We start from the raw sequence: 12,701 nt of genomic DNA on the forward strand, positions 1-12,701 counted from the left end.
TAATTTTATTTTGGATACAATGAGAATATTTAGGATTATGTGAATGTTTTTTTTTTTTCTCCGTAAAACTGATCTATTTATATTACAAAAAAGTCAAAAATGTTACAAAAATTACAGCTAGGCCAAAGCCCTGTTTCTTCAACGAAGATCATATACATTACTTCCATGCTGAGAGGAGCGACACATAACAAACTGAGACCGACACGTAACATGCTGTGACCGACACGAAGAGTTCCAGAGATGACACGGTGGATGATGGACAACATGGTGAACATGATGGACGACGCGTGGACTGAAACTATGGCGATATGGACAGAGATTACCGTCCTGAGCTAGATGACAGAAATGCAAAGAACTGAAAATGAAAAGGTCAGAGGAATTCATCCCTTGCTTCCCAGACTTGGCGAGTGCAGCGCTAATCTTCATCCGTGGAATGCGGCTCATCAGAAGCAGGTCCCTTGAGATTTTCCGCAGCTCCCTTGCCCTTGTCTGAGCTTCGTTGCACAGGCTCCCTACCCGGACTCGAGCTTCTGCGAACAGGTTCGCTGGGGCCAGCTTCATCCTTCTGGACCGGGCGCGTGAAATCCACAGTGGGAGTCTCCATATCGACCCGCGGAACTGTCACCGTGTCCATGCGCCCCCGAACACTGCTGCAATGCTCCACAGTAACAGACACTATGAGAGTATTGTTAGCAAAGGCACAGGGAATTCTGTAGCGAATGGCCGGATGTTCCGCATGGCCACACTCCGGCATACCCCAACAATTGCCTCTGGCATTACGGCCTGGAGGCCTGTTTTGCTCAGAGGTGATTTCAAGTGAATACGAAGGAGAGATTTCAGGCCTCTGGGAGCCTGAGCGCCCTCGAGACATGCCTCTGCGACTGCACATCCTAAGTCGCTCCCTCGGCATATGGCTATGGCCTGCCTCTCCAGCAATACCTCCAGAATCCCAAGCAATTACCCACTCCTCTGGATTGTCAGAATCCCAAGCAATTACCCACTCGACTGGTTTGTGATTCATCTGAGCGGTAAGGATGGCCTCCTTATTAACCGCCTTGCTCCTCGTATGTTGCAGCGCATTGAATGGCGCCTGCAACTCCCTGTACATTCCTCCAACGCTCCTCTGCTCCAGACGAGACAGCCAAACGACATTCCCATCCCCCCGAGACATTGCGAAAATACCAATTGCATCGCCTTCCGGCGAATTTAAGGTTCGAGCAGTTTGGCATGGCGTGGCTTGTCCGGGCTGCCAGAGGCCCATGTGACAAGCCACATGCCTCTTAACTGCCTCAACACGCGGCATAGGCGGTGATGTCACCCGCATCCGGGAGATTATGTGAATGTTTTTAATCTAGTAGTTAAATATGAATTATTTGTGATCTTATGTTGTTAGGAAAATTATGTCTAATTTATGTTAACAATGAACAAACTTACATAACCAATGGACTCCTTCCATTAACTAAGCTTTTTATGTAAATTTCACATGTAGAAAGGTTTATTTTGCTTTATATACATCACATATTAAAATTAATTTAATTGTCAAATAGCAAGTCATTTTATAAATGTTAAAATCTCATGGCATTTACCTATAAATAAATGAGAATGAAATATAACTAAATATAACTTTCTCATTGGTGAAATCTGATTTGTTTCCAAGGATATTAAATACATCAAACTAGGATGAAGATACTCATCCAAAAATATATTTGGCCATATATAAGAGAACAATGATAATTTAATGTATAAATATGTTGACCTCTCTAAGAAAATTATTGAAATTTGTCACAAATGAAAATTTTCTTTTGGGTAATACACAAACTTTTGTAAATATAATTATTTTTCTCAATAATACATGAGTTTCCATGTGATTATACATGTTTTTCTTTTTTTAATAATATACATTTATAAAATTTCTTTCAAATAATATACCAAAAAAATATAAATATTATTAATAAAAATGAGAATATATATAATTATTTATTAATATAAAATATATTATATTATATTTTTAAAAACTTGAACCACACAAATAAATAAACGAATGCAGTACAAATCACAACTTAAAAACTTATAATCTGAAAAGAAAGACTCGAACTACATTGAAAAATTTAAATAAATGCAGTAAAAATCACAACCTGAAGTATATAACGAATGCAGCAAAAATCACAAAAAATTCATAAACTGGTGGGTATGGGATGTAAAGCACGAGCAAACCGGGGTGTTTGTGGCCAGGCACCAATTTGTTTTCAAACCTCAAAAATGTTTGAAGTCAAAATTGAATAGTGACACCATCCATTGATTGATCTACTCTTATTTAAGAGTGTTTGTCTGTGCAAGGGACACATAAATAAACAGTGGAGGAGACAGGGAGAAGCCGCTGCGATGTCAGGAGGGCGATATCTTCAGTACTCTCCGGCAGCCAGAGCTCCCTCCCCTCAGATGGGAGGGATGCGCACTGCATCAATGCCTGCAGACCACGATACGTAAAAACTTTTGCTCCTTCGAATCATTCATTAAAGTTGTGTTTAATTTGAGATCTGCGTGTGAAACCATTCTATCTTTCGTAACTGTTTTTAGAAGTTTATATTGCCTTTCGATTATATTAATTGACAGTTCAATACTTGGCGATTCGATTGCTGCTGCAGCAGCAGCAGGTACTTGACGGAACTCTTGGCAGAGCGTCAGAAGCTCAGTCCGTTTATGCAAGTCCTACCCAATTGCAGTCGTCTTCTGAATCAAGGTGAGTGAAATACTATTTGCCCTCCTGCTGATTTTGCAGAATCTATAACATTTGCAGGCAATAGAAATTCAACTGTTAAAAAAAGCCCTTCCCCTTCATTGGCTGGGGGAATTATTACTATTACGATTAATCTACTAAATGTCCTTTGAGGCCTAATTTGATGTATAGGATCTATTCTCCCAGAACCGAAAACCGAATTTAGTAAGAATACTAGATTAACATCTTCTACCCAAGCCAAGCCTTTGGTTTTTCATTTCATGTCATCTATAGGCTTGCATCTTCTATCGAGAATTCATTATCCGTCAATCTCCTATTGAAACCCCTGTTTTGCCAGCGAATGGCTGAATTCATTGATAGAGAAAGGGAATGAATTGGCACCTTCTGTTGGAACCCTGCACACTGTCAAGTAATACCTCCATTACAAGCAAATAGATACTCACTTTCTATTTGATTCCTATGTTGCCGGGATTTGAGACTTTTTGTGGTTTTAAATTTTGAACTGCCGAAGCTCAGGGCTCAAACATAATTGGATGCTTATTAGACCCCGCATTCTTTCTCTAACTTGGGGGTCTGCATCAGAGGCTTGCGAAATCTTGGTCATCACAGTTTATTCACTCACATTTTATTCAGTTTATCCACTTTACATTTTATTCATAGATTTTGGGATCTTTATTGTCAGCAAGCAAATAGATTGGCACCTTTCATAGGAACCTTGCACTGCCTTAGCATTAATTTTTGACAGTAATATAGATTTGGGATTTGCTGCCAGAATGGTGCCAAGGAATTCACTGTTCAAGTTATTTGATCGGTGCCGTTTGTTGGAGATATGCAGTGCCAGAGATAGCATTGTCGCAAAGTGTATATGTTGGCGGTGGGCGCCTTCCTTTTGAACCCTGTAGTGCCAGAGATTATAAAGTCAACAAACAATATCTGGGCATCTTTAGATTTGCCTCTCCTATCATTATTCTTTGTTGCCACATAACAAATCGTGGGTGAACCAATACATTTGCAGTTTTTACTAAAACTTTGCAGTTTATAAAAGTTAACACTTTTGCAAACCTTGGAAAACATGCTGCACATCGAAGGTTTTTTTTTGCACATTTTCAACATAAGAAACCAAAGTTTTGCAACACTGAATTTTTACACATACATTCCAACCATTTCATATTCAAAATTTTTAAAAAAACTGATGAATCCACATCCATATCTGCATACATATCACTGTTAGTTACACTAGAAAAAATTCACATATTAACAAACTTATACTGTGAACCTCAAATTATGAGCATGGAGTTTTCATAAAAGATGTCATTCAAATTGGCTCACGGAAAATGCATTCCCCGAGGATGGAGACTTCCGGCAGAAGTTGTCAAACAATCAGGCTGTGCACAGTAACTTTACATGAGGTGAAGGATTTTAGATTTCGGTATGATATAACAATATAGTCTGTTGTACAGACCACAGGTAAAAGGCTGGAAATTATAATTAGTTTGAACACAATAAGTTTTTTGACGTACATTCTAGGAGAAGACATTACTAAATTTAGCACACAGACAGGATTGCCGTGCACAATAAATATCCCAGCAACATGAGGTTGCAGTGAAAGACTTTTCAAACTTTTTAAATTAATACAAACCATTCTTAACCTGAAAAAATGTGGACGCCAATGGATTGGTTGATGTACAGTCCGTTCCTATGAGTCACGGATTACCTTAAGGAGAATGTGGCCTTATACAAATGTGCAAATAAAAACCTTCGATGTGCAGCATGTTTTCCAAGGTTTGCAAAAGTGTTAACTTTTCTAAACTGCAAAGTTTTAGTAAAAACTGTAAATGTATTGGTCCTTCATTTCATGTCATCTATAGGCTTGCATATTCTATCGAGAATTCATTAATCATTATCCATCAATCTTCTATTGAAACCCCTGTTTTGCCAGCGAATCGCTGAATTCATTGATAGAGAAAGGGAATGGATTGGCACCTTCTGTTGGAACCTTGCACTGTCAAGTAATACCTCCATAACAAGCAAATAGATACTCACTTTTTATTTGATTCCTACGTTTTCGGGATTTGAGATTTTTGTGGTTTTAAATTTTGAACTGCCGAAGCTCAGGGCTCAAACATATTTGGATGCTTATTAGACCTCACATTCTTTCTCTAACTTGGGGGGTCTGCATCAGAGGCTTGCGGAATCTTGGTCATCACAGTTTATCCACTTCACCTTTTATTCAGTTTATCCACTTTACATTTTATTCATAGATTCTGGGATCTTTATTGTCAGCAAGCAAATAGATTGGTACCTTTCATAGGAACCTTGCACTGCCTTAGCATTAATTTTCGACAGTAATATAGATTTGGGATTTGCTGCTGAATGGTGCCAAGGAATTCACTGTTCAAGTTATTTGATTGGCACCGTTTGTTGGAGATATGCAGTGTCAGAGAACATTATGTGGTTGTGAACATTATCACTTGTAAAGTTATCAAATGATTGCTGAAACAATAATCAAGTAGGTAGACGATAGAGCTTGCCTAATTTTTTTCTAAACCCACATCAAATTCTTTCTGGGCAGCAAGAACCAAAAATAGACTATATTTTATAGATTTCTTCAAACAAGAGTCTATTTGTTGACAATGGACATGCATGTACATGGCAATAATTCTTGAACAAAGTGAGCTCTTGCTGATGGGTATCGTCTGGCACATTTCAATTCTATTAATCCATGTATTCGGTTGTCTAGCCATTGAAATTGTCATGGATATAGATTTTTTTTTCAAATGTTTTTGTGTTACTGGGAGAAGTGGGGATACAACATGGTAGTTAATTCTAGATGTATCTAGAAAAGATTCCATCTGGGGCTTGTACAAATCCTTTCTGCACCTCTTCCCAATAAGGATCTATGAAGGATCCAAGATGTATTTGAGAATGATCCAGGTCCAATACATATCCAGGGAGGAGTGGGGATGGATCTGCTAACGTAGCCTTTAGTGTATATTATATTGGGTGTGATGGAATTTTCAAGCTGATTTTTGTGTTGGGCTTTATTAGATACACATAAATTAACAATTACTTGATTGGGATTTTGTACATGCAATGTTTATCTTCCATAATTTGTTTGATACTTGATTTGTTAAATTCTCATATCATTCCCCTAAAAATCTTTGGTTGAAGACATTTTATGCTTGTTTGGGTGTTTGCAAGTGCACGTTAGTCCTAATTCTTTAGATTTTATTTGTCAATGATTTGGGAAAGTAAAATGTTAAACTAATGTTAGAAATGGCTGCTATTGTCACTAGGTCTAAAAGGAAAATAGAAATATGAAAATTATCACAAATTCGATTTCATCTTGAGTGTATTTAGGGAAATAGGAAATCAAGGCATGCAATTTGAGTTTAGTACAATATCTACATGTGAATGTATTTTTAAGGAAACCAAGGAAAACAAAGAATGGTATTGCCTATTGCTCTTGATTTCCTATAACAGGGTGTTCTCTGTCAGATGCATGCAAGTGTATACTGATTTATGAACATGAAAAAGAAACTTAATTGATTTCATTCTTCCAAAATTTTAGGGAAAGGAAAGAGGGATACTGAAGCATATAGGAAACATAACCTAAATGTTTTTGCTTGAGATGATGAATACATCAGGATTTGATTTGGTCAGATGCTGGTTCAACTTCACATTTTGCAGTTTATTAGGTGCACTTGTTTTAGTGTGGCTTGGAGGATCAGTGCTTGCATTGTTGGCAAATAAAGAGAGGATACTTGAGCACACTCCCAAAACAATTGAGGCATATATTCCATGTAGTTATTTTCAATATTTCGTTGATAATTTCTGTATACAGGATGACTGTAGATAAGGTTGAACTCATGACAAAAGTTAGCTATTAGTGAACTATTGTTTGTCCAAGACAGTCTAAGTTGAATGTTCATTTAAATTTTCCTCTTCACGTTTCAATATGTCATAGACAAGTTCATGTTTGCAAGTCTTTGTCTGAATTATATGATAGGTTTCCTTTCTCTCTCTCTGTGGCGAGGGGACAGCTGGGGTGGAAGTTAGTATTCTTGGGTTGTGTGTGGTTTCAGTTTCTTTGAGGTTGACAGTGGTTAAGTTTTAAGCCTCATGAAGTAATTGATGATACATTTTCCATCCATGTTATAAAGGGATTTTCTTTAAATTTACAAGAGGTACATGAGCATTTTATATTTTTGCGACATTTGGGCAAAAGCAGTTATTAAATAAACCAAAAGCCCACATTGGCAATCTTTGGCCATAGATTGAAAGGGATCATGAATCCAGGTAGCAATTGTTTAAATGTAGTGGTATATAGATGTATTCAATGTACAGAGCACAATCTTTGGCGATAATTTCAGAGTAATCTTGTTTTCTTATGACATTTCTTTTCCTTGTAACAGAAATAATACGGGCGACAGGTATGGTCTCCAACCAGGGTTTTGGTGACCATGACAGGCTTGAGCACAGTGGCCCTTTGGCATCTGCTGGTCTTATTTCAAATGGTTCTGGAATGGATTTGGGGGGTTGGGGAGGTCTCCAATCAGAGGTAAATTTTTTTCCCCTTGTCCTTTTAATATCATTCTACATATTTATTTCTGTTTGCATGCTTTTGATAATTTTGCTCCATGACATAATATATGATGCCTTTTTTTTGTTACCTCTGGTAAAAGTAAATAAAAAATGTTATGCTACTCAAGCATCTCTTGTTATTTTTCTCAAAGATTTACTAATTTTTTTTTCCTTCACTAAGAGGAAGATCCAAGAGAGTTTTAGCATTGCACAAATCTGGATTGTTTTTTCATGATTATTATATTTTTCTTTTTTATTCAAAGAAAAATTGAGTCTAAGATTGTTATGGAACTGGAATGTAAGTCACCGAGAAAATCCCCGAGCTTCCTTAATTGAGAACATTAATGCCACTAGGAGACATTCCCAAGAATATTGCAAACATTCCCACATAAGTAATTCATTCTGTGAGAGCACATTTTTGCTACTGCCTTTGGCGACATTGTCTTGAAGGTGGTTTCCTATGCTTTTATCGTCTGTTCATTATTGGGATCTGTTTATTTTAAATGGTGCTTGTATCCTTCAGCTATGATCATTTCAATGATATTAAAGTTTGAAGATCTAAGGGTTTACTATTCAAAGCTCATAAGGTCTCAAATTTTATGGAATTGTTTCAATGTGAAACTCAAATAAGAATGCAAAACATGTCTACTTCAGGTCTTAGGAATGGTTCACTTGGACAACAAGTTATTCCTAATTCATGACTAGTGGATTATCCCAAGGATGATTAATGGAAATTACAGATCATACATGTGAGATATTTGAAGTGAAAGTACTTGCAAGTTGATGAAAACTGAAAGAATGGGCATTCGTCTACATGATATGGTCTCCCTTTCAAGAAAGAACATACAATTATTTTAATTACAGATCGTATATGTGAGATATTTGAAGTGAAAGTACTTTCAAGTAGATCAAAGCTGAAAGAGGAATGGGAATTTTTCTACATGGTATGGTCTTCCTTTCAAGCAAGGATTTGCAGTTAATTTTCAGACAGAACATTGTTTAGAAGCAATCCACTGATGAAGATATTATAGAAAAATATAATTATATCAATGGTAACTTGAGTGTCTGCTACCTATCAATAGGTGGGACACTGTTTGGTCTGTGACCTTCTGACCCGATTTAATGGCCATGATGTCTCAACGACTTATGAATGACTCCCTTGTGGGAGTGCACTGACCACTTTTTTGAGGAATCAGATCCTAGCGGGGCTATAACACTACCCCACTTTCATCGACGTGGTTGCCCTCTTATGGCTAAGATAGTTATAGTAATGTCCACAGTCCAACAAATGACCAAAAAGGATGTCAATGGGATTGAAGAAAAAATACAAGTTGCAACAGTGCCTTAGGCTACTCCAACAGCATAAAGTAAGCCAAACTAATAGATACGTGAGGAATACATGAAAGAGCATGATCTAATAATGTATGAGTAAACAATGCGAAGGATCTGGGGCTAGTTATAATGCAGCAACGCCCTGGCTCAATATCAACATTATAGATTAAAATACAAGCAGGGCTGGAGAGAGGAGAAGGGGACCCTTGCTACTGTAAGTTGTTGAGAAGGGACAATGCAAAGTTTGACAGTGTTAGTTGAAGAATCCAAAAAAGACCCTAGGGGTTGGGTTTTGAGATCTTGGGTGGACACCTACCATCTACACCTCCCCCAAAACATGTGAGGCCATTGGAAAAACTGGTAATGGAATATTTGTGGGCAGTACTTTGTGAGGGTTAAGTCTAGCTATAAGGTTTCAGAGCGGGATGTATGTTGGCATGGTGGGATTTGAGCTTAGAACTGTGCCATGAATGAAACCTCACATAAAACCTAGTGGGATCCAAACCCTTAGTAAGGTATAGAGGGGACTGGGTATGTTACAACTAAATATTAAAACCACATATAATTTGCCTTTATTGCATTTTATTTTTTATTTTTTTATATTAACTTATTTGAAGCATGATCCTTTTAACAACAATTTGCAATTTACAAGACCTTGTATAAATCCTGGAAAAGAATCTAGTTATAGTTTGGATTTCTAGCAAAATATGAAAATTACTATTTTACAGGCCATTGCAGCCTCCTAGGAGGTCTTCAACAATGGTTCTGTCTTGAATGCCCCCAAAGGAGGTTTTCATTCAAGAATTTTATTCTTTATTTTAGTTTTTAAATCAAACTGATCTGGGAGTTGTGAGACTCCCAATAAGATTCAGATCTTGTTCTTGCAATTTTTGTATGAATTCCTCCCAAAAGCATGAAATCTAGCTTAGGTGGTGTATCTAGGTGCGTTCAGTATAGCAGACAACATTAGCAGATCATTCTAGGTGTGAAAATTCTAATAACACAGAATGACCTAATTTTTTTAGTTAGATGGGTATTTGCGGAGAAAGCCCCATCCATATAGTATAGATGGACAGGATAGATGGATGGATTAGACTCTCCTTCCTCAGGGAGCCTTAGCTGCCTGCCTTCATTCTTGTTCATTGCCTAAATATCTATCTTTACTTGGTAAGTGTTACAATCTCACTAATCACTACACACACACACACGCTCAGTTTTCATATTTCCGGAGATTTACTAGAATTCCAACCTATAACTAGATTTTTTCCCAAGATTTATACAAGGGTTTGTAAATTGCAAATTGTTGTTAAAAGGATAATGCTCCAAAATGCATTAATATAATAAAATGCAATAAAGGCAAATTATATGTGGTTTTAATTTATATTGTAACATACCCAGTCCCCTCTATACCTTACTAAGGGTTTGGATCCCACTAGGGTTTATATGAGGTTTTGTTCATGCACAGTTCTAAGCTCAAATCCCACCAAGCCAACATACATCCTGCTCTGAACCTTACAAGTAGACTTAACCCTCACAAAGTATTGCCCACAAATATTCCCCACTCCACAAGAAAACCTTTGATGGCGATGCAAACTGTTAATTTTCTTGAAACTCTGCAACTACTTAGATGAATTTACTGAAAAATCAAGGCAGCTGAAAACTGAAAACAAGTTTACTTTCACCAAGATACAGAGTTTCTTAACATTCAACATGCAGCGGAAAATACTTGAAATAAAAACACATACACACACATAAATTTGACACCAGTGTTTTACCTAGGAAACCCAAATGGGAAAACCTGCTTTCTTTGTTGTGGTCTTCTTATTGATTGTTCTTTGAGCAAATAAATCTTTTACAATTCAATGCGTTGCTACTGCGGCCAGAAATTAGCCTCTAGAAAGCTTTCGGCTTTCTTCTCACTAATATTAGCTCCACAATTTTTTCTCAGCTTGTCATTGCTCTTGGCCCTACTTTTTGTTATCGGCTCTCACACAATTGTTTCCTGCTGAAACTAGTCTCGGCTTGCTCCTCGAATTCTTGGTCTTCGCTCCTCAACTAGTGTGCTATACCAGCAACAAAGAGTCATCAATCTTTGTGCCTTCGCCCTTCTCTTTCCTTAATAGACTTTCGATGCATGCAAGGAGGCCAAGTTCGAATGGCTGTTCACACAAGTGCAACGAGTTCCTTTTGCCATATAATTGGAGCAAGTTTTAGTTACACTTGGACCAGCTCTGAGTGAACTAGCTCGAGGTGCTCCTTAATTTCCTCTAGTTGTGAATTGAGTTAACTGAGGACTTAACTCGTCATCTCTTCACTTGTCATTGAAATATTAGCTCGTTCTAACTGAACTTGTCTCTGCAGTCTTAACTTGTTCTAACTGGACTTGTCTCCGCCACCTCATCCTGTAGTCTAACTGAAAAAGACTCCAACGAACTGAAGCTCCAACACTACGCATGCAATCTATTGATAGCCATTCCAGTGAATTGGAAATCAACTCATCATAATTGAAGTCTAACTTATGAATTCACATTCCTACTATAGAAAGACAATTCAAAGTCTTTATTGGCTAAGGCACAAGCCAGAAGACTTTTCTTCGCTATTTTTTCACCACTCCCTCTTAGCGAGGAAGGGATTATGTACACCTCCCAACTTATCTTTGAAAAACACGAACTTGTCTTTGACTAAGGCCTACTCATCTGTGGGAATGTACAGTAGCTTTACTATCCCTTTTTGCACACAGTCCCTGAGATGATGGTACCTGATTTCGATGTGCTTGCAGCGGTCATGAAACACTGGATTCTTAGAGAGCTTAATGCTACTCTGATTGTCACAGTGAATTAGTGGGTTCCAACTCCTGCCTGAAAAGACCCACAAACAACTTCCTTATCTAGATGGTTTCACATGTTGCCAAGCTCGCAACCATGTATTCAGCCTTTGATGAACTGAGAGCAACTGATCTCTGCTTGCCGCTGAACAAGGAAATAACTACCGACCCAATTTTGAATTCGTAACCTGAAGTACTCGTCCGATTTGTGGAGCTCCCTGCCTAATATGCATTTGTGAAGCCCTTAAGCCTCACTCCATCAACATGTTTGTACCATAAACCATAATCTGCTGTGCCTTTGAGATACCTCAAGACATGCTTGGCAGTAACCCAGTGAACTTTGGTGGGATCCATCATGAACTGGCTCAATTGGTTCATTGCAAAACATATGTCAGGTCATGTGTTGACTAAGTACATCAACAACCCAATGAGCTGCTTGTACAATGTGGCATCTACTCGCTCTACTCTGCTAGCATCCACCTTCCTCCAGTTTGTGACTAGAGGCGTGGTCATGGGCTTGCAATCCTGCATATGAAACCTCTTGAGGATCTCTGTAGTGTACTTCCCCTGCCCCAAGAAGATTTCCCCATCACCTTGCCATACCTCCAGCCCAAGGAAATAGTGCATAAGCCCTATGTCCTTCATCCCAAACTCTCTTACAAGATCTACCTTACTTATGAATCACGCTGTCTGCTCCAATCAAGATAAGATTGTCAACATAGAGCACTAGAATGAGCGGAAGCCCTCCAACTGCAATGTAGTACAGGTTGGCATCCACCTCACCCTTAGTGAAGCCCAATCCCTGAAGGCAGTTGTCAATGTGAGTGTACCATGCTCTCGGTGCCTTCTTGAGCCCATTAAGAGCTCTCTTTAGCAAACAAACATGAGTGTCTCTGCTGAAAGTCTGCTCCATATAAGTCTTTTCCTCAACCACTCCATTGAGGAAGGTTGTTTTCACATCCATCTAGTGGATCTTCCACCCCATCTGTGCAGTAAGTGCCAGAATCGTCCTGATGGATGAATAACGAGCCACTAGGGAAAACATCTCATCATAGTTAATGCCCTCAACTTGCGAGAAGTCCTTAGTCACAAACCTGGCCTTGTACTTCTCCACACTCCCATCTGCTCCAAACTTCACCTTGTACACCCAACGTGAGCCTACCCCTGATTTGCCCTCGCCCTTTGGGCATGGCATAATCTCCCAGACACTGTTCCTCATGATGG

General features: G+C 38.4%; 1 protein-coding gene across 2 annotated transcripts in view; it reads left to right on the forward strand.

Moving 5' to 3' along the window:
• Positions 1–2,187: 2,187 nt before the first annotated feature.
• The window catches only part of LOC149193987 (KH domain-containing protein At3g08620-like), a 119,309-nt gene continuing 108,795 nt past the window's right edge, over positions 2,188–12,701 (forward strand). Inside the window, exons 1-3 of one of the 2 annotated variants that reach the window (XM_089404968.1) lie at positions 2,188–2,483; positions 2,649–2,740; positions 7,153–7,298. In XM_089404968.1, the coding sequence (XP_089261094.1) occupies positions 2,383–2,483; positions 2,649–2,740; positions 7,153–7,298 (339 nt within the window). In that variant the 5' untranslated portion in view covers positions 2,188–2,382. Of the gene's footprint in view, positions 2,484–2,645; positions 2,741–7,152; positions 7,299–12,701 lie in introns of both variants that reach the window. The other variant, XM_089404967.1, reaches the window with a different exon arrangement.

Source organism: Pinus tabuliformis, chromosome 2_2 (assembly GCF_031772625.1).
Source record: "Pinus tabuliformis cultivar Carrire ecotype Pingquan chromosome 2_2, CPIR1, whole genome shotgun sequence".
In the NCBI taxonomy this organism is placed as follows: Eukaryota; Viridiplantae; Streptophyta; class Pinopsida; order Pinales; family Pinaceae; genus Pinus; species Pinus tabuliformis.